This window comes from Heloderma suspectum, chromosome 1 (genome assembly GCF_057233095.1).
Source record: "Heloderma suspectum isolate Gila_16-S chromosome 1, 16-S_ref, whole genome shotgun sequence".
Lineage (NCBI taxonomy): Eukaryota > Metazoa > Chordata > Lepidosauria > Squamata > Helodermatidae > Heloderma > Heloderma suspectum.
This window is the reverse complement of record NC_139458.1, coordinates 36353798-36374789: the sequence shown is the minus strand read 5'-3', so window position 1 is coordinate 36374789 and position 20992 is coordinate 36353798. Positions and strand designations below refer to the sequence as shown.

The following is a 20992-nucleotide window of genomic DNA, read 5'->3' as shown; positions in this document are numbered from 1 at the left end:
AAGGTTAGTGAGACAAGACTTACCTTTGTAGAAGCCATGATTATTCTTTTTCAGCAGCACTTGTTCTTCTGTATGTTTACTCATTTTATCTTTAATAATGCTTTCAGCGAATTTACCGGGAACAGACATTAAGCTAACCGGCCTGTAATTTCCCAGATTCCCCCCTGCATCCTTTTTTTTAAAAACTGTGTTCCGTTGGCCATTCTTCAGTCCTCTGGTATAGAGGCTGATCTTAGGCACATGTTACATATTTTTGTTAGATCAGCACTTTCACATTTGAATTATTTACAAACTCTAGGATGGATACCATCTGGGCCCAGTGACTTATTAACTTTCAGTTTGCCAATAAGGTTAAGAACTCCATCTTTTGTCACCACTATTTGCCTCAGTTCCTCAGACTCCCTTCCTGAAAACAGTTCAGGCATAGGTATCTGTCCTATATCTTTTGAAGACAGATGAAAAGAATTCATTCACCTTCTCCACAATCTCCTTATCCTCAACTTCATTGTCGTCCAACAGTCCAAGTGCCTCTCTAGCTGGTTTCCTGCTTCTGCAAGGGCAGATCATTTTTTAGGCTGGCTGGGCACTGAAAACCTCTGTGCCTACCATAAAAAAAAACCCAAAAAAACTTTTTGCCAAGCCCTTTGCAGCATCCAGCTGCTCTCCTCCTTTGTCTTCTTTGGCAGCAGCTGTTGTTGCTGTTGCCATCATGCTGAGAGCATCCTTTCCCAGTGCAGCAGTTTCCCTTTTTAAAGCCTTGAAAGGCTTTATGAGGCCGCCTGGCTGCAGGGCAACCCCGCTGCCTCGAGATACATTTTTTAAAAAAATGAGAAATTTGTTCAGCGCACGCTCTTGGCCTGCGCTATCCAATTGGAGAAGACCCCTTCCCTCCAGAATGGACAGGGTCTTCTGTGCAATGGCTGGGTCATTGGCTGAGGCAAGCAGCCAATCATTAAGCTAGAGAAGAGGCGGAAAAAGATGAGTGAGTGTGTGTGCTCGTGCATACTTGCTTAATTTCTCTGTTTACTTTGAGGAGCCAGCCCAGCCCAGCACAATCCCGGTATGTAAATTTTCTTAAATAGGGTAGGGGGAGGTGGAGGGCTATATATGCATCATATAATAATAACAACAACAATGCTCTTCCGCCCCCCTTTGCTTTAAATATGGACCCTGCCACGAATTGCTTTCTTTGTGCTGTATACTCTGGAGAAATAGCTGTGTGTGTATGCAATTGGTGAGGAAGAGGAGTGGGGTTGATGGGATATATAGAGCAATCCTATGTAGGTCTAAGAAAGAAGTCTCACTGAATTCAATGGGATTTACTCCCATGTAAGTATGCATAGGTTTGAAGCCCTAAGGAAAGGGACACGTATGTCTCTGTGTAAATGCCATGTTGCGTGGGTGTGTGGCTCTCTGTGCATGAATGCCTTGAGGTTTGTGTGTGTGCTTTTGTGTGGGCTGTGTTGTTAAATTCGCCCCCACCTCACCCCCTGCACACAGTTGGCACTCATGATTTCAAAGACAGTTTCTTCAGTTTCCTTCTCTGTTCAGTGTGGGTTGTTGTTGGAATGAAAAAATGTGGCTTCAAAGGAGTGCTTTTGCATGGATTAAGGTTACTGTTGTTGTTACAGCATGCAAAAGGATGGATTTTGAATGTTCTGAGAACTTGCTGCTGTGTCTGATTATGGGTTACATAAGCACTGCAAGTAGTCTATAGTTGTTATACCCATATTGTTGAGAGGGAGAGTAGTACTGCACATCACTGCAGTGTAGTCCAGGGTTGTTATCTAGTTGGCTAGTAGGTTGTTGGGGAAATGGGGGTGGGGGGTGGGGATAGGACTGTGAAGGATTCAGTGAAAGGAAGGATACTTACCTTCATTCCTTTCATTAAATTTCCTTCTGACCTCACTGTTTATAAGCCTACACACACACACACACACACACTATGTACTGTATAAAAACCTGAAAATCCCTGTAGTATCCCATGCATCTGATGAAGTGGGCTATGGTCCACAAAAGCTTACACCAGTATAAATGTTGGTCTTTTAAGGTGCCACAAGACTCTTTGTTGTTTTTGCTACTAATAAAGTTTCTTTGAGTTGATGTTCATGTAGAAGATGGAGGCATATGGGTCGAACATATGAGAAGCAAGAGGATGTTTTACAAATTTTGACTGTTTAGTATCAGTTATAAGAGTTGGTGTCAGTCTTCAGGTTCCCTCCCTGTGATCTGTATAAGATAAATATCGAAGTGGAGTACAGAATGCTTTTCGTGTCTAGTGCACATGCATGTAAATATGTGCACACAGTAATGCAATGCACTGATTGCCATTTTATATGCTAGGGAGGCTTATTATGAACATAGCGTAAGACAATTAAGTTTTCCTAGTACAAAATTATTTACTTCATTTTATTACATTTATGTTCCGCTTTTTCTCCCCATTTTTACCCTCACAACAATCCTGTGAAGTAGGTTAGGCTGAGAGATAAGTGACTGGCCCAGATCATCCCATGAGAAATGAGAAGCATTTCCTGGTCCTCTTCAGGCAGCAAAATGTCCTGGGCCAGCACTGGCTCTGTATGTGTAAGTCCTGTTTGGCTGCTGCATCTGAATGAGGCAGTGAGTCAACCTGTGTCTCTTTTCTTGCGTGTGTTGTGTGTGTATGAGAGCGCATGTCAATGTGTTTTGTTTTCTGTGCCTGTATGCTATAAAAGGGGAAGTTTGTGTTTGTATTTGAATTTTCTACCATGGAAGAGATATAAGTCTTCTGCTTCCAGGGAAGCATGGAAGATTTCCACTAAAATATGGAGTGAAAAATGTTTTTGCATTATTATTGTACATTGTTGACTGTGTGTACATGTATGCGTATATATGTTATGTGTGAGTTCATTGGGGGCAGAGTAGAAGGCTCACTATAGATGGCTACCACGGGGCCCATCATGACCTTGACCTAGCTGTGGCTATATGGCTCTGAGGATATTACCACTAGCAGAGGCAGCATCAAGATTTTGTGTGGTTGTGTGTTCTCCCCCCCACCCCCCGTTCACGCGTGATCCTTTGCAGAATGGGGGAATGGGAGTTGTTTCTGGAACAAGAGAACATGGATCCAAAGGAGTGCTTTTGTGCTGCTGTGTGATTTCCCCACCTGCTCCTTCGCACGTACAGTCTTAAAGTTCATGTGCCTCAGTTATTCCTTTCTGTGGTATGGGTTGCCGGCCATTGGAGATTCAAAGACTGTTCCACCTCCTGGGACCCCTTGGCAACACCTCTTCCAGTATGCCTTCCTTCTCCTTCCCATAGAGTTTAGATCCAGATGACCATATGCCAGTGGTTCTCTCCATTCTATCAGGTTTCTGTTATGCCCACTATATGTTACTCTTTAAAACCAGGCACTCCAACTCTCCATTTTGGCTTGGAGGCTTCTAGCATACTATAGAAGCACCTATAGATGGTGTCCCTCCCCAGATGTCTCTGGTGTGTGCATCTTCAGCTATGGCACTTTGGTCTCTTTGGCTATCATGTTTCATCATATGCTCATGGCCTATTTCCTCCCTGTCTCCATTTGGACAATCGGAAACATTTTCATCTTCATCCCCTAGCAATGATTCAGCCCGAACCAGATGCTTCCCAGCTCCTGTCAGCTTTCCCCCAGGGTTCAGTTTAAAAGCTGCTCTGCCACCCTTTTTATGTTAAACACCAGTAGTCTGGTTCCAGTCTGATTCAAGTGGAGTTGTCCATCTTGAACAGGCCTGCCTTGTCCCAAAATGTTCCCAGTGTGCCTAACCAATCTGAACACCTCCTCTCTACACCACCGTCTCATCCACGCATTGAGACTCCTCAGGTTCACCTTTCTGGCTGCCCCTGCGTGTGGATCAGGTAGCTTTTCAGAGAAAGATGCCTTGGTTGTCCTAGATTTCAACCTCCAGTAGTCTGGTTCCATTCTGATTCAAGTGGAGTTGTTCATCTTGAACAGGCCTGCCTTGTCCCAAAATGTTCCCAGTGCCTAACCAATCTGAACACCTCCTCTCTACACCACCATCTCATCCACACATTGAGACTCCTCAGGTTCACCTTTCTGGCTGCCCCTGCGTGTGGATCAGGTAGCTTTTCAGAGAAAGGTGCCTTGGTAGTCCTAGATTTCAACCTCCTACCTAGCAACCTAAATTTGGCTTTCAGGACCTCATGACTACATTTCCCCATGTCATTGGCACCAATATGGACTATGACTACTGACTCCACCCCAGCCCAATCTACAAAACTACCTAGATGGTGCATGATAGCCGCAAACTTTGCACCAGGCAGGCTATTTGTGGTCTACGCACCCATCACAAACCCAGCTGTCTATGTGTCTGATGATCAAATCTCCCACTACCTCAACCCCCTGCCCCCTTCTAAGGGATTATTTCTCTCTTTCTCAGAGTGATGCTCTGCTTCCCAAGACCCTTGTTCTCTGTGACAGCAGAGGAAATGTCACCCAGGGATTAGGACACCACTGTTAGCTCCCCAGAGGTCCCATCCACCAACCTCTCTGTCTCTCTCAGCTACTCCAAGTTAGCAACCTTGGCTTCAAAGGAACGTACTTGTTCCGTGAGAGCCAGGAGCTCATTACACCCCCACAAGTTCTCTCCAACTTGCAGATAGTTGTACATGTGGCACTCAGTGCAATACACTGGATAGCCTTCACACCCCTGCTGGTGCCATAATTGGTTTTTAATTGTTAGTATTGGGTTTGTTTATCTGGATAACTAAGTTATTTACTAGGTTAAGGTGGGGAATTTATCATTATTTATAGTTATTTATTTATACTTAGTAGGAGAAAGCAAGGAAGAGTTGACTGCCCTGGCAGCCTTGTCCTGTTGCTAAACTAACTTGTGTGCTGAAGCTTTGTCAGTGGGGCTGAAACACTTCTTCACTGGGGTTCTTTGTGCTCAGAGAGTGAACATAGTATTCTGACTCCTTCCTATCTTTCCTCCAGTTCTCCCCCTACCCCCACCGCTTGCATTAGCAAATCTCATTGTACACACAGACACACACATAGGGAGAGAGTGTTTGATTCTGCCTAATAAAATCAAATGGTACCACAATGTTGGGATGAATTTTTTGGCCAGCATAGCTTTGTGCTCTACCAGCACAAGGGGTTTTAAAGTCAATCCTATCACACCCAGCTGGTGCAAGTTGAGGATAGGATTGTGTTGAAAGTCTCCTTCCCAACCGTCAGCCTGTTTGCCTGTGTGATTCACTTATGTAAGCATTGTAGCACAATGCAGGCTGCTGCCCGCAATCCCATTCTTTGGAGGGAATAGTATTATTCTTAAAAAAAAAACTCTAGATGAACAGGCTTCATTTCCTGATTATGACAGAAGCTGACTCTCTTACATTTTCTTCTTGGTAGTGAAAGATATTGTAAATCTCTAAGTTCAGAAATTGATCTGTCATGGTTTTGTCTCTCTTTAAATCAGTGCAAATTGCAGCATTTTTAGGAGACATAATTTCATGGCTTATGTGCATTTTTGAGTTTTTTCTTTTTCTCTTACAGAGAAAGCAGTGCTCTAGTCTGCCAGATATAATCAGATGTCGCTTTTTTCATTGTGCAGTAGATTAATATACTTAAGATGAAATGGTATGTCAATTTTATGAATGACTATTAGCACTTTTGGCATAGGAAGCAGGAAAATGTGCTTTTCCTTCGCTTTCAGTTGGATTTCAATACGTTTCCATGTGCCTTAGAATTCTGATAGTAGATGGGTTTTTAAAGGCTGGTACATGGAAATGCAAGTTCCTGGCGGGTCTCTGAAGATTTCTTTTCAAAGAAAGACTTTGATACTGTCTTTCCCCTTCGTCACCCTGCTTCTGGTTTCAGTAAACAAAGTCTCACACAGCTATCAAAAGACCATAGGATTTCATGCTATGACATGTTGCAAGAAACTTGAAGTGTAAAGTACTAGCAAAGGATACTGTTTTCAATATGAGGTGCATCTGACAGCCCTTTAGCAGACAACAAGAAGGTAACTGGGATGCTGTCCAAGTTGACAAGTGCAACACAGCTATGTGCCTTCATCAGTATGCATCCTTTTGAGAAACATAAGTGAAAGTTAATAGGAAGGACCATAACGTTCTATTGTTAGAAAAAAAATATTTCCACACCCAATATTGAGGTCAAACGTACTCTAAGAATACCATAAAAATGAAATATCTGGGAGATCGTATTAAGTAGAATACCATTTTTAAGTAAAAAAAATATGCCTTCATTGAGAACATTCCTTTTTTAGTTATGCGATATAGTTGTACGAAGGTCATCGGTGTCAATACCCCACAATGTTAGGTTCATAGTACCAACAAGAACGGTGTCTGAAGTCTAATTGATGCCAACAACCACCCCCAGTTTTTAAAAAATTAAACAACATATTATGCCATTAACATACATATAACATTAGTATAACACAGGGCAGGGACACCTTTTTAAACTTGAGGGCCACGTTCCTTCCGGGGAAATGGTCAGCTGCTGGTGATGGGTGGGGCTACATTCATTCACACACGTCCATACATCCCCCTATTCATACATCCCCCTATTCATACATACACAGGCTATTTGCACACAATAATCAGGTTCATATTTGCTTTCCCTTTCTTTGCGTCCTCAGTGGACATGCAGCAAAGCTGCCAAAGGAGGAAGAGACTGAACTCTTTCTCCATTGGCAGCCAGACTCTGCAGCTACCCCCACCCTCCCCTGATGCTCAGCTGTTTCCTGCTTTGCAGCATGAATGGGGAGATGAAGTTTAAATCCCACCATGCTGACCACCTGATGAGTGGAGAAGTGGGGGTTGCAGGGGGCTGGGGCCAGGGAGAAGAGGCTAGTGGGCCAGATACAGATGTTTCACTGGCTGGAGGTTCCTCACCCAATAAAACTTCCAGGTGTATAATACTGGAACAATCATGAGCTGTGAATTACTTGAAACAACAATAAACAACTTTCACAGCTTGTGATCATAGCACTCACTACTCAAGCAGCATGTGCACACTAACCACATTTCACAACTTCTTGAGTTGAACACAGAAAATGGTGTCAGGAAGCACATCATTGCTGCATTTGTCTGTTATTATGTTGCCCACAGAGCTGACACCTGGACTTTCTTTTGGTGTCAGCTGTGATGTCACCATCAACTCTAGACTCAGGTCTACTAGGAAGAGATCTCTTTTGGGATGTTCACATCATCGTGTGTGGTTCTGGTTCCAAAGAAAATCAGCTTTTATGTGGATCATCTGGTCACAGCTGTCTGTTATAACAAACAATGATCTCAGGCTTAGATTCAGCCCCCACAGCCCAGCCATTCAGCAAGGTCCCCCAACCCTCAGGGCAGCCTGTTTGGAGGGCTGCCGGGGCAGCAGGGGCTGAGAAATTCAGCTTCTGCCAGCTCCATTCGACACACTTTCTCTTGGATCCAACTCAGATTATTGGGCTTGTCTATTGGAAGCTCAGGTTTAAGTCCCTGCTCATCTGTGAAGCCCACTGAGTCACTTTGGGCAAGGAGGCCTAACCTGCTTAACAGGATTATTGTGAAGAAGGGTTGGAGACGAATAATAACAATAATAATAATGTTGTGTAAAAATTGTAACATTCTTCTGCATTTGTGGAAATTTCAGTTGAGTTCCTTGCTGCTGTAACATCACAGGCCTGACTTTTATACAGCCAAGATATGCTCTAGTATCCCACCCTTTCCAGCTGCTATTACGTGCTGTGAAATACCTTGCTACTTACCACCCTTACTTCCTCTGAATGAACGTCCTCTGTGTCTAGTTCTACAAAACAACCCCAACTCCTGAATGTCTCTGTTCTGTCTTTTGACATGCACAGATATTCTTTGTCCATTCCTGTCTTTCATATGCTCAGTTTGTTTCATATTTGGACAGTGTAGGCCCCTCTCCCCAAAACAGCAGATTTGTCCCCATAGTTACAGGCTTGGCTTGAAGCGTTTATCTGGCTATTGAAGTGTCCTCCTATTGGCCAACCAGATGGATTTGGTAAGCGCTACTTAGGGTGGCATGCTGAAACAGTGTGTCAGACTGTGTCCATTAGAGAAATGTAAGTTAAAACTGAAATTCTGAAGAGTCTAACAAATCTGCTCAAGGCAAATTAGTGTTTACATATTAAATATATATCAATTAGTAGTCCTGATGAAATATTTTTTTGTGCTGTAATTTCCCCTCAGAAATATGCCCCAACGTTAATGCTGCTATAAAAGGGTGAGACTGTAGGATCAAACTGTGCTCTGTTATGAAGTTACAAGAATCAAAGCTAACTATGCATCAAACAAGTTCTGTTTGTAGGTATTCCTGAAAAATCTGCTTAAAGTTTATTAACAATGCAATTAAAGGACAACTGGTGAAAAAGAAAATAGTTGTGAAATGCAACTAATCAGAATCTAGGAGTGGAAAATCCAATTTAATTTTCCCTGTCAACTCTTTATATCTGTGGTGTAAATCTCCCCTTTTCTTCCTCAATGTAGATCGCCCATGGATTTGGAACATTCCCTACATCAGAGCTCCTGATACACATGGAAACATGTGGGTTCCTGGATGAATAGTTCCAGTTCAGTTGGAAGATTCAGCACCTTTATTTCTAAACCCACTCTCATATGCCTGTGAAACTTGATGATTTTAATAATATGGAATTGTACAGATGATAAAAGCTATTTCTATAACATAATGTATTGATTTTTAGATTGACAGCATTTTTGGAAAAAATAACAGCCATGAAGCTTAATATTTCTAGATGTCATAAGTGCTTAATACAATGCTTTTAAAATTGTGTTTACAAACTTGATTACTCTATTTTGAAGGGGCCATATGAATTACGTCAGATGGGTACCTTTATATCTTCAGCCATATTTGGCTCTTCCTGGAAACCGGCCGAGATGAAAGAAAAAGTTGTATAGAATTGAAATAAAGCTAATAAAAGGACTTGATTACATTAGTCATCAAAATATGAACTCGGCCTTTCCTTTTTTTATGTTGCCCTCTCTTGTATGAGCAAAGCATTCCACACGCTGTATAACACTTCTCAGGGGACATTACATTCTATATTATTGTGACATCTTCCTGAATATTTCTCTAAAATTTAAATCCTGTTAAAAGCTTGTAGTATAGAGAGGTAGCTTGTTGCTGTGAAAGTAATCACAGAAAGCAAGATGTCCTACTGGATGTTAAAAGGCAGAACACCACCAAATGGCCTGATATGTGGTGGTAGCGTACATGGGAAATTTAGATTTAATTTGCATTCTTTTAACATCCTACTAGACAGGTGTAATGTACGCAAGGTAGCAAAATTTGACAGCGTACAATCAACAAGAAGCCCAAAGATTTATTTACCAATTGTCAGTTTATTGTGGAATAATTTAAGATTAAATGAAGTTAAATAAGTGAGAGCCCAATCTTGTGCATGTCTACTCAAAAGGTAAGTCTCATTGAGTTCAGTCGGGCTTACTCACAGATAAGTGGGTACAGGGTTGTAGTCAAAATATTGTAGAATAGCAGCATTTGATGTCACACCTCCTGAGCCTCTCTGGACAATAGATAGTTGAAGTACGTATTTTCCACACACTTTGGCCTTACATTTGGACATGCACCGTGCAGCTGTTAAATATCCAGTTATGAGGATTATAAGCATCAGCGCATGTGCTGTTCACTTACGTTTTGGCCAGGTAAAATAACTTGCCAGACAAACACATATTTTGTATATATTTGTTCCATGGGGATGGTGGTACTTTCAGGTGATAGCTCAAAAAAACAACTTGGGTTGCTATCCAATGCTCACTTTAGTCCTAAATAGCCACTCCCGCAAACTAGCTGAGGCTTCTGAGTAAACATGTATAGGACTGGGCTTTTCAGCTGACAGATGTGGTATAATATGTAAATAATTGAAGCTGTTGGCTCCTCAGTGATAAGCAGTTATTGGCTTCACTATATTCTGTCACTGTGTACACTGAAGACAGGATTCATCAACATAGAGATGAATTGTTATTTATAGAAATAAATTATATAAATGTATTTAGAGATACCTAGGATGGACCCTGAACTTATATTTTAATTCTGCTGCTATAAAACTATTACTGGGAAACAAAGTAGGAGTATTTTTTGGAACCCAATCCTAACTTTGATTATTTAGCAGTATGTCTCATTGATCCAATAGGACTTAATTTCAAGTATACGTGCTTAGGATTGCAGCCTTAATGAAACAATGGGTTGGTTCAGACATAATACTAAATCAGAGTGGGCTTCTTTGGAACCCTACAGGGCTGTATTAGCCATCCTGGAACCCTGCAAGGACTGCTTTGGCCACCCAGAACGGCAAGTGGCTGCCACTGGCATTCCAGCAATTCTGGGAAACATGGCATGTGGGGAGTGCACACCTTGTTTCCCAGCAGAATAGGGCTCCCTGCAGCCCACCAAACAGCTATTTGGCAGATTCTGCATTCTGCAGAAAAACTCTGCAATCCCCTCCCACTGTGTTTCTCTGCAGAAATGGCAATTCTAGTGGGAAATCAGGCATGGGAAGGTGTGCCTTGGTTCTCAGCATAATCTTCCCAACACTCTGCCAAGAAGCTGTTTGGTGGGCTGTTGGGAGCCTCATGCTGCTGGGATTTCAGGAATGGTGGCCAGAATCGGGCAGGAGCTGCACAAATGGCCATGGCAGGCTGCTTGTTGTCCACCCCTGTACTAAACCAACCATGGTGTGGCATGATGAATGGGCTTGCTCCATCCTCCAACTTTCTGTATGCTTTTGTGATAGAACAACAGCAAACTGTGGTTTATCTTGAACTGGTAAACTATAGTTTAATTGCTTCCAAAACAGAATTGCAAGCCACAGTGAAGCTGTGGTTTGGAGAGCAAGTGTAAACCATAGTTTGCAGATTCAGATGTCACAAACCATAGTTTTCTGTTACCAAGGGATGGAATTGGCTATGGGGAGGAGAGAAGAGAACATGAGCCTAAGCCTCAGTCCTATGATGGCAAACAATGGTTTGGTTTTACATCATGAAACAAGCCTAGGTCAGAACAGACCAACACTTTGAGACCATCACTGGATTTGTTAGGAATCATGGTTTTCTAAAGTTACAGATAGATGGTTTATATACGTATATATATTTTTAGCTGCATCCTACCATATTTGTTATTCCAGTGAAGGAGGATCAATTATAGTAGGATACAACTAAAGATATAAAATATATTGTACATCCATACATTTTGAGTAAAATAGTCTCTGTAGACTACTTTGCGCATTAAAAAATATTGAAGATTATGCAAGATTTTTTTAAGAAGCTATACATGCTTGGAAGAAACCACATCTAGTAAAATTGGTGCTAATTTGCAGTTGGAAGTGAACACAAATGATTGTACATTCTGACTAGTTAATTGGGGACAAAATGAAAATGGTGTAGGTAAAGTGCACATTTACTGTACCCAGAAAATTGTAGGGCTTCCATTCTAAGTAGCTCAAGTATATGGTGTGCAGTTACTGATGATTTGTGAAGGGTGGTCTTTTCATACAGTGTCAAGATTTTAACATGCATTAAATATGTAAAAATGCAGGTCAGAATGGGAGGCAGGCAGTGTGATAAAGGTTCTGTGAAATCAGATGGAGAAGATGCTCTGGAGGCTCCTTGGTTCCTGCAGAATCTCATATTGCGCTTTAGCAAAAGGACTTGCAGTCTTAATTCATAAATTATATATGGGAAGTAATTTTTAATTGGTGGCAGTGCAGGATCTTAGCACAAAACCAAGGCAGTTCTGCCTGCTAACAACTGCTTTCTTTCAGAAGGAAGATATACAGCTGTTTGATAATCACCAGGAGGAGGGGAGACATACCTGGTGGGACAAGAAAGACTTACTCAAATCAGTGGGGCTACTTATAAGTAAAGTGCATAATTGTGTCTGTGTTAGAACCAAAGAAGAGCCATGCTGGATCAGACCAAGGGTCCATCTAGTCCAGCGTTCTGTTCACAGTGGCCAACCAGCTGTTGATGGGAAACTCACAAGCAGGACACAAGTGCAACAGCACCCTTCTGCCTGTTGGGGTCACTGTTTCCAATTGGTTCAACATTACATACTGTACTAGGTCCTGGGTGACACTATTTAGGGCTAAATCCAGGATTGCCTCCCCTCTGGTTGGTTCCATGACCAAATGCTCTAGGGCACTGAGAAATTTAACCTCTCTGTTGTGACTGGAACATGCATTTTTCCAGTTAATGTGGGGGTAACTGAAGTCCCCCCATTACTACAACACTTCCTCCTTTGGAGGCCTCCCTCATTTTGTTTTCCATCTCAAGGTCACTCTAAGCATTCTGGTCTGGAGGGCAATAGCACGTTCCTAGTACTTAAAAGACCCATCGAATTTTGGATATTCACATCTTTCCAAAGAATCTTTGCTGCACTGGCTAGGTAGATCCTCTCACTCATTTTCACAGGCCAAACCAAGCTTTTGAATTTAAAAAAATACACTCTGGAAATGTGTGTTGTAGCCAACCCGTTCATATAATCAGTAATTACTTCCCTACAGGTGGCACCTTCATGACTATGTTCAGGATCGTGAAGAAGAATGGCAGCATTAGATTAATAGCTGCGTAACGTCATTGAAGTTGGTACCTTAACTTATGCCCCTCTTCCCTCTGCATCTCTTCTTCCTTTTGTATTGTGTCTATTAGCTTATAAGTAATTATTTTCTACTGTAAACTACCTTGGGTGCATTGACAGGCACTGTGTCAATGTAGTTAGGAAGTAACTACTAAATTACTAATTACTGCAATTGTTAATAATCACTGTGTTTATTTTGCATATGTTTAATCTTTAACATGTCACAGACTAGATTCTGTTTTCATTTTGTAGCCATGTGACTTCACTGTTTACATTTTCTCTACTGCATCTGTGTCTGTATAAATCTGCTAACTGGGCATAGCACTTCATGCATCTGATGAAGTGGACTCTGGTCTACAATCTTATGCCGGTCTTTAAAGTGCCACAACCCTGTTTATTAGCAAGAATAAAGAGAAAATCTGGGCTGGAAAAGAGCCTTCTCCTGACCTAAGTATAGGGGTGCACAAAAGTCACTTACCTGGTCTCGCAGCTTGCTTCGCGGTGGGGGGAGGCGCTTCGCTGCTCCCCCCGAAGTTCAGGCCGGGGGGGAGGCTTCCCGCCTCGCCCGGCCGAAATTCAGGCCGGGGAGGAGGCGCCTCGCCTCGCCCGGCCGCGAAATAAAAAGTTTAAAAAAAAAAAACGCCCCCGTGATAGGCTACGTGACGATTTACGTAGCCTATCACGGCTAGATCTAGAAGTCAGCCATGACAGGCTACGTTAATCGTCACGTAGCCTATCACGGGTGACTTAAAAAAAAAAAAAAAACCACATATGCAAATGGCGGCCCCCATAGGGAGCCGCCATTCACGTTCCTTATTTGGTCGCTGTAGTCTACGTAAATCTTTACGTAGACTACAGGGACCAAATAAGGAACGCGAATGGCGGCTCCCTATGGGGGCCGCCATTAGCCGTACGCGTTTTTTTTTTTTAATTCACCCGTGATAGGCTACGTGACGATTAACGTAGCCTATCACGGCTGACTTTGCAAATCTAGCCGTGATAGGCTACATTAATCATCACGTAGCCTATCACGGGGGCGGTTTTTTTTTTTACTTTGCTTGGAATGGCGGCGGCAGCAGCCGGTCAAAAGACCGGCTGCCGCCCCCGCCCCTGACGAAGACCTGCCGAACCGCCGCCGGGACCCGCCGCCAGGAGGGACATTCGGGAAAGGTAAGTCCCATCCCGGGGGGGGGGCGGGGGGCGCAGAGAATTTCTCCCCGAAACTACTTCGGGGGGCTGAATACGTTGGCACTCAGCCCCCCGAAGTTTCGGGGAGAAATTCTCCCCCATCCCTACCTAAGTATAGAATCTGTGTAGCTGTAGCCAGTGAATGTGGCTGCTTGACCTCTTGACTACTTTGGACCAAAACCCAACAAACCCCTTGCTTTCTAGAAAGTCCACCAGGCGACTGCTATGCTTTCAGAAGAAGCCCAAGTCGGTGCTTGTATACCACCTTATTTGCTAAAAAAAAAAAGAAAAAAAAGTCAAGGCAGTGCACAGCGATTTAAGAACAGTTGAGCAGTGGCACACCGATGGCACCAGACTTGGTGGAGGACGGTGGAAGCAAGGTGCCAGAGGCTTCTGCGGGTAGGGGGTGTCAGAATGCAATCCGACCCATGTCAACTCAGAGAAGCGTGTCCGATTCAAGAAGGCTTTACACCAGTTAATCGTGTGTAGTATATGAGACATTGGTGCGCCTCCGATCCTGGCCACCGAGGGCGCAGGAGGAACAAGCGAGCTGGCATTCAGCTGGAGCGTGGCAGCGGCTCCAGTCCAGACCTCGTTCTCTCCTACCACAGCCTCGAAGCAGCTGTAATCACACACCCGCCCCGCCCCAGGCACTGGAGGGCGAAGATTCACAGTACTTTTCTGAGGAGAGAGACGAGGGTTTGGGGGCACCTGCTCTGGAAATCTTCCTCAGCCAACGTAGGGCCCTCGGAATAAAGGCACAAACCCGATCTCAAGTCCAAACTCTAGCCGAGCGCCGACAATTACCAATCAGGGTAAACCTGTAACTTCAGCATTCTAGCACAGCGGCGGATGCTGCCTGGCACGCGCCCCTTGGGCTCCAGGCTGAGACGATCGGTTGCTCGGGGGCGGGTGGAGAGAGAGATCACAGGTTGCAGAGATCCAGTGAGGCTTTCATGGGCGTCGGACTTTCTGTTCCAGGACAGCAATTTCGGGGCCGGCTGTGAGCGGCACCATACAAACCGACTGCTCCCCCCCCACCGCCCCCTTATATTTCCTTGTGGCATGACATTACATAAGCAAAAACCTACGTCCTCAGCTGCACGCGATCCGCTTCGTTCCCCGAGAAAAGAAAGCATGGCCTCTTTCGCGGAGCCGTGGCCACCCTCTCTTTCGAGACGGGAGAGTTCGCCGGATTTCTTTCGGGAGCCTCTCGCTTGCCCAAGTCCCCGCGAGTGAGGCAGGCAGCCCAGAGATGTCGGCTGCAACGTGGCGGGGATCGGCGGGTCGCTTAACGCTCTTCCCGAAACTTTCAAGCTAGCGGGGCTCGGAGGCTGCTGGGGCCACCCTCTTCCTTCCCCCGTCGGAGGCGGACGCCCAGCGCGGGGCTGCGGCGGCGGCGAGAGCCCCGCGGGCCCTGCGAGGGGCGCCACCTGAAGAGGCCGTGCGCGCCACGAGCCGGCGGAGGCGCGCGTCGGGAAGAGTTGGCCGCAAGTTCAGGCCGTTGGGGAAGCTAGAAAGACAACACCCAACACGGTGCTGGGGCTGGAGGAAGCGGCTGCGTTCCCTCCCGTACATTCCGGCACAGTTCTGCCTCCTTGGCCGCTGTCCCAAGGGAGAGCCCGGAGCGAAAAGAAGCACCCCCAAACTAGCCCCGCTGACGCGCGGCAGAGCGACAACGGGGGCTATTCATTTCCTTCAAAACACGAGGTGCCGGGGCTGACAGCAGCCTAGCAGCCTGATCTCTCCCCCCAGATGAGTGGGATAGATCAGCGGGCTGTGCTGACTCCCGGGCTGGGAAGATGCACTCTGCGCATGGTAAGAGGCACGCTCCCTTGTTCCTGGTCCTCGACGCCTTAGCGCGCGGCGAGGCTTTCCGCCGAAAGAAACAGGCTCCGCCGCACGGAGCGCCGAGACTGGCCGCCTTCGGGGTTCACAGCGAGCCGGAGAAAGCCCGGCCACGTGGCCGTGCGGAGGAGCCGCGGCTGAGAGCGCAGCCCGGCGGGCTCGCTGGGCAGTCCGCCCCATTGCCTTCGATGGGGCTTCCTGCTCGCCTTGCGGCGCTCCCGGCCCCCGCGATGCGCTCCTGCCGCTTTCCGGCCTGGGGGGCCGTTCTAGCGTCGGCGCCCTGCCCGCGCACAGCCGAGGCGGAGGAGAGCCGCGGCCGGGGGCCCGCCCGGAGCGTGACGGGAGGGGGCGCCGGCACGGCGGGCCGTTGGGGGGCGCTCCGGTAGGGCGCGCGGTCGGGAGCGGCGGCGCCGGGCGGCAGGCAGAGCAGGATGGCGTGCCGCGGGCTGTGCTGCTGCTGCTGCCCGCCCAGCCTGGGCGCCTTCAACGAGGACAACGCGCGCTTCGTGCTCCTGGCCGCCCTCATCCTCGTGTACATGCTGTGCGGGGCGGCCGTCTTCTCCGCCATCGAGCAGCCCACCGAGCGGGAAACTCAGGCGCGGTGGCAGGCGCGGCTGGAGAACTTCTCGCAGAGGCACAGCCTCGCCCCGGCGGAGCTGCGGGCGTTCCTGTGCGAGTACGAGGTGGCCTACGTGGCCGGCGTCCGAGTGAACGACATGCGGCCTCGGTGGGATTTCCCGGGCGCTTTTTATTTCGTGGGCACCGTGGTCTCCACTATCGGTAAGTGCGGAGAAAGGAGGCACCCCCGAAGCGCCCGCTCCGCCCGCCCGCCCGCTTCCTCTGTTCCTCTCTTCCCTTCCCAAACCGGGCGCCTCTCAGGCTTGGGGCGGTGGTTGCACTTTTGCACCCTCGAAGATGCCGCCCTCTAGAAGAGAGGAAAAGGGAGCCTGAAACACGCATGTGGGCGTGTTTCAATTGTGTCGGGATCCGTGCTGGAAGCTGTGCTGCAGTGCTACGTACGCTGTGGGTCAGCCTTCCCCAGCCTGGTGCCCTCCAGATGTGTTGGACTGCTGGCTGGGAATGATGGGAGTTGCAGTCCAACACATCTGGAGAGCACCCTGCTGGAGAAGGCTGACATGAAATTGCTCTGAACTACATGCTCATGTGATCGTCGCATTTGACAATGTATATGCGGGCCTTAGCCTTAGAAAAGTGTGTTCCTTTCCTGTCCGTAGGGCAAAATTGTGCTCACCCTGCTATGGAAAAATCAGAACCCATCCAGATAGAAATGATAGGGGAGAGACACTTTCCCAGTACCATTCCTTCTTTGTCCACCTACCCACTTACTATATTTTTCTACTATCTTCCTAAAGTACTTTCACACACATTATATTCTTTCCATTATTAACACATATCAGGAATGGCATATTTAGGAGAAGTTAGAAGTACCTTCCACCCAGCACTCTTATTTTGCCTTTTCTTCTTGAATATCTAAAGTTGGCATTTCACTTACTGTGATGAGTTTTTGTTTGTCAGCCTGGCCTTCTTGCACAGACATTAGCAGAGTTTCTCAGAGTTGTCAAACCTATTGAAGAATGTCCACCACTCATTCTCCCCGCCCAAGCATTTTGAAAAGATTTGTTTTCTTGACAAATCATGTTCCAATATAAGATGCTTTGATGTTGTCTGAATAGGTTACTGACTATAATAACAGCATTTAGCAGATGCAATTGCCTTTTAAAATGTCCCAGTTGTGCAGGTTTTAGCTTTCTACAGTCAGCTCAACAGGTTGGTTCACGCATTTTGTTTCATAGCCTGGATTATTCACAGTTGGATGTGCCTAAGAGATGCTTTCAGACATCCCACTTAGGCTGCTGAAGTGTTAGGGGCTGTTTTCACACATAACAGTAAAAATGCCTTTTTACTTTTCCTGCATGTTGGGTATGAATGTAAAAATCTACCTAGGTGATGAAGGTTGTAGTCAGTGATGTGGGATGGAAAATGTTCCACAGACAGAACATATTTTTAAAATGGAATGTTTTCCAGAAAATTTTCCAGTGCTTTATTTTAAAATTTTTCCATTTCATAAATTCATTAGTAACAATTAATGGATGCCAGTTGCAAATACAATATCAAGCAAGCTTGGCAGTTTCAAAGGCATAATTAATGTTTTCAGGTGATTATCCCTGTGAGAGAATACCTATATGTCATTGAAATTAGAGATGTAAAATTTCCAGTAGTTTTGAAGCCATGGGGGAGAAACAAAAACATTTTTTTAGGAGTTTGGGGGGGAATGGAAATTTGGGGGAAAATGGAAAAATAAGCAGTACTTTTTCTTTCTTTTGTTGCTTTAGGACAGCTTTCACCAACCTGGTACCCTCCAGATGGGCTTTAGCTCCCATCAGCCTCAGGAAGCATGGCCAATGGGAAAGAATGCTGGGCATCGTAGTCCAAAAAATCTGGAGGGCACCAGGTTGGGGAAGGTTGCTTCAGGAACATAAAGCAGCCGTTCCTGTTTGTGGGGTGGAGTTTAGGGAAACCTGATCTGATGGAAAAACTATTGAGATGTTATTTAGCCAGGAAAGACTCAGCTTAGGAATGGTAAGCAATCATATTTAAGAACCTTTAAGCAATCTGAACCTATTATTTGAAGAGTGGTATTTTATTCACTTTTGTAAATGCTTTCCACTAATGAACATCTTATTTTTTTGTTCATTTTGAAAGGTTGTCTCTTGTGGTAGTGTCAGTCCCTTGCCTACTGAGGATCCAGGCTACTGAGTTTCTTATAGGTAGAGATGGTTTATTCTAGTGGCAGAAGTTAAAAGGTTTTATAGCTAAGGCAGCATTTCCTAGTGGTGAGGTGTAATTGAGAACATTAATAAAAACTGTGGCAGTGAGTTCTATAGACCCAAGCCTCATTGTTAATAGAAGAAAAGAAAAGGAACATAGGTAGGATAACCCACATCCTGTTCTCTTGAATCTGGTGATTGGGGTGGGGGGGATAAGCTACAGTGGTGTCTTTTCCCATGTGGGTTTTAGATTAGAACTACGTTAATTGACTGCTACAGTATCTAACTAGAACATGCCCAGAAACACTGCACTCTGTAGAACAAAACCCAAACTGTCAGGAATGCACATTTTCTTCCATCTTATGATATGGTGACTCTACTTCACTTGTTGGAAACTGAGCATGATTTGGAGCATCCCTAAATGTTTGTCAGTAAAATATACATTGGATCAATAATTTTAATAAGGAAAGGAAGAAATAATTATGCTGGGAATTTCACTAAAAACAAGTAAACTAAACATGCTAAATTAGATCATTCTCTAGGTGCAAACTCAACATTATCTGATGCAAATTTGTTGTTGTTGTTCAGTCGTTCAGTCGTGTCCGACTCTTCATGACCCCATGGACGGCCTTCCTGTCCTCTGCTCTCTCCCGGAGTGTGCTCAAGTTCATATTCATTGCATCGGTGATGCTATCTAGCCATCTCATCCTCTGCCGTCCCCTTCTCCTTTTGCCTTCAATCAATCTTTCCCAGCTCTGATGCAAATAACCCTATGAAAATTAAGCAAATTAGGATGCCAGAGGAATGCTTCCTAATTGTAGGGATGTACGAAAGTCACTTACCTGTTCCCGAAAGCTGATTCGAGGTGGGGGGGGAAGGCGCCCCGTCCCTCCCCCCGAAATTCTGGCCGGGGGGGAGGCGCCCCGTCCCTCCCCCCCTGAAATTCTGGCCAGGGGGGAGGCGCCCCATCCTTCCCCCCCGAAATTCTGGCTGGGCTGTTTGCGTTCCCCTTATTTTCGCCGTAGTCTGCGTAAATGTTTACGTAGACTATGTAAATGTTTACGTAGAAATTCTGGCCGGGGGGGAGGCGCCCCGTCCCTCCCCCCCCGAAATTCTGGCCGGGCTGTTTGCGTTCCCCTTATTTTCGCCGTAGTCTATGTAAATGCTTATGTAGACTACACGTGCCAAAATAAGGAACGCAAATGGCGGCGCCCATGGGCGCCGCCATTTGCATACACGCAGTTTTTTGTGTTTTTTTTACTCAGCCGTGATAGGCTACGTAAACATTTACGTAGCGTATCACGGTATTTTTTTAAAACCTAGCCGTGATAGGCTACGTAAATCTTTACGTAGCCTATCACGTTTTTTTGGTTGTTGTTGTTGTTGTTTTACTGGAAATGGCGCCGCCGAACCGCCGCCAGAGCCGCCGCCGCCAGGGAGATTCGCCCGAGGTAAGTCCCGTCCCCGAGGGGGGGGGCAGACCGTTTCGCCACCGATTTCGGGGGGCCGAATGTGCTGGCATTCGGCCTCCCCGAGATTCGTGGAGAAATTCTCTGACACCCCTACCTAATTGAGGCTGAAGCAGACGATCCAGATCATTATTCTCCAGTGGGCACCCAACCTTGGTTCCATCACGATCCTTCTGAGCTTCTGCAGTGTGCGTGCTGAGCCTCTTCCTCCTCACCCCATCAGCTTTGCCCCACACCTTTGTCTGCTTCTTGCAGTGGCTGCTGCAGCACGCTTCCCCCTCCATGCCAGTCTCTGCTAGCTCTTTATGAGAGCGCATGAGCATTGGGATGCCACCTCAAGCAACAAGAGGCAAAGCTGCAAGCTGACCTGCTCCATAATTAAGGGTGCAATCCTATGCCAGTTTAGATGGAAAAAAGAGAAAAGGCCTACAACTCCCAGCATGCCCCAGCCAGCTGCAAGAAGCATTGCTGTCTGGGGCATGCTGGGAGTTGTAGGTCTTTTCTCATTTTCCCGTCTAAACTTGCATAGGATTGTACCCTAAATATACTAACATGGCTCTAGAAGAGATACTCGGAATTTGATTTGTGTGAAAGATGGAAAAAGCAACAAGCACGCTGGAATGAAGCATTGGTTTACTTTACTTAATGCCAGAGAGGGACATAATAATGTACTTGCAACTTAAGGCATTCCAGTGAATTTGGCCTCTTATATTCATTTCCCATGTAGAACAGGCAGTGTGGAGGAATATGGCAATTTTGCTGGAATTCCTCTTCAGCGGTCTCCTCTGTGGATTACTTTTGAGTGTTTTGAATATATTTTTGGGAGATGGGTGCTGCGCAGAGATCCCTTTTCCGAGGCCCAATGTAGACGTTCTACACCAGGGTTAGAAAACTGAGTTCCCTCCACGTGTTTTGGGCTACAACTCTCATAATCCTCGACCACTGGCCATGTTGGCTGGGCCTTATGGGAGTTTATTTATTTGACTTGTATCCTGCCTTTGTTCCAAAAATGGTACTCAAGGCAACATAGTCAAAAACATCTGGAGGGCACCAGGTTGCCTACTCCTCTT

General features: G+C 45.8%; 2 protein-coding genes across 8 annotated transcripts in view; both read left to right on the top strand.

Moving 5' to 3' along the window:
• TDP1 (tyrosyl-DNA phosphodiesterase 1) overlaps positions 1-8986 on the top strand; it is a 46652-nt gene extending 37666 nt beyond the window's left edge. For 2 of the 4 annotated variants that reach the window (XM_084840911.1, XM_084840901.1), the window contains one exon: positions 8506-8986. In XM_084840911.1, coding sequence (XP_084697037.1) covers positions 8506-8579 — 74 coding nt within the window. In that variant the 3' untranslated portion in view covers positions 8580-8986. The remainder of the gene's footprint in view (positions 1-8505) is intronic. The other 2 variants (XR_014788630.1, XM_084840919.1) reach the window with 2 other exon arrangements.
• A 7047-nt stretch (positions 8987-16033) lies between these two features.
• KCNK13 (potassium two pore domain channel subfamily K member 13) overlaps positions 16034-20992 on the top strand; it is a 75411-nt gene continuing 70452 nt past the window's right edge. For 3 of the 4 annotated variants that reach the window (XM_084826915.1, XM_084826896.1, XM_084826905.1), the window contains exon 1: positions 16034-16444. In XM_084826915.1, the coding sequence (XP_084683041.1) occupies positions 16096-16444 (349 nt within the window). In that variant the 5' untranslated portion in view covers positions 16034-16095. The remainder of the gene's footprint in view (positions 16445-20992) is intronic. The other variant, XM_084826925.1, reaches the window with a different exon arrangement.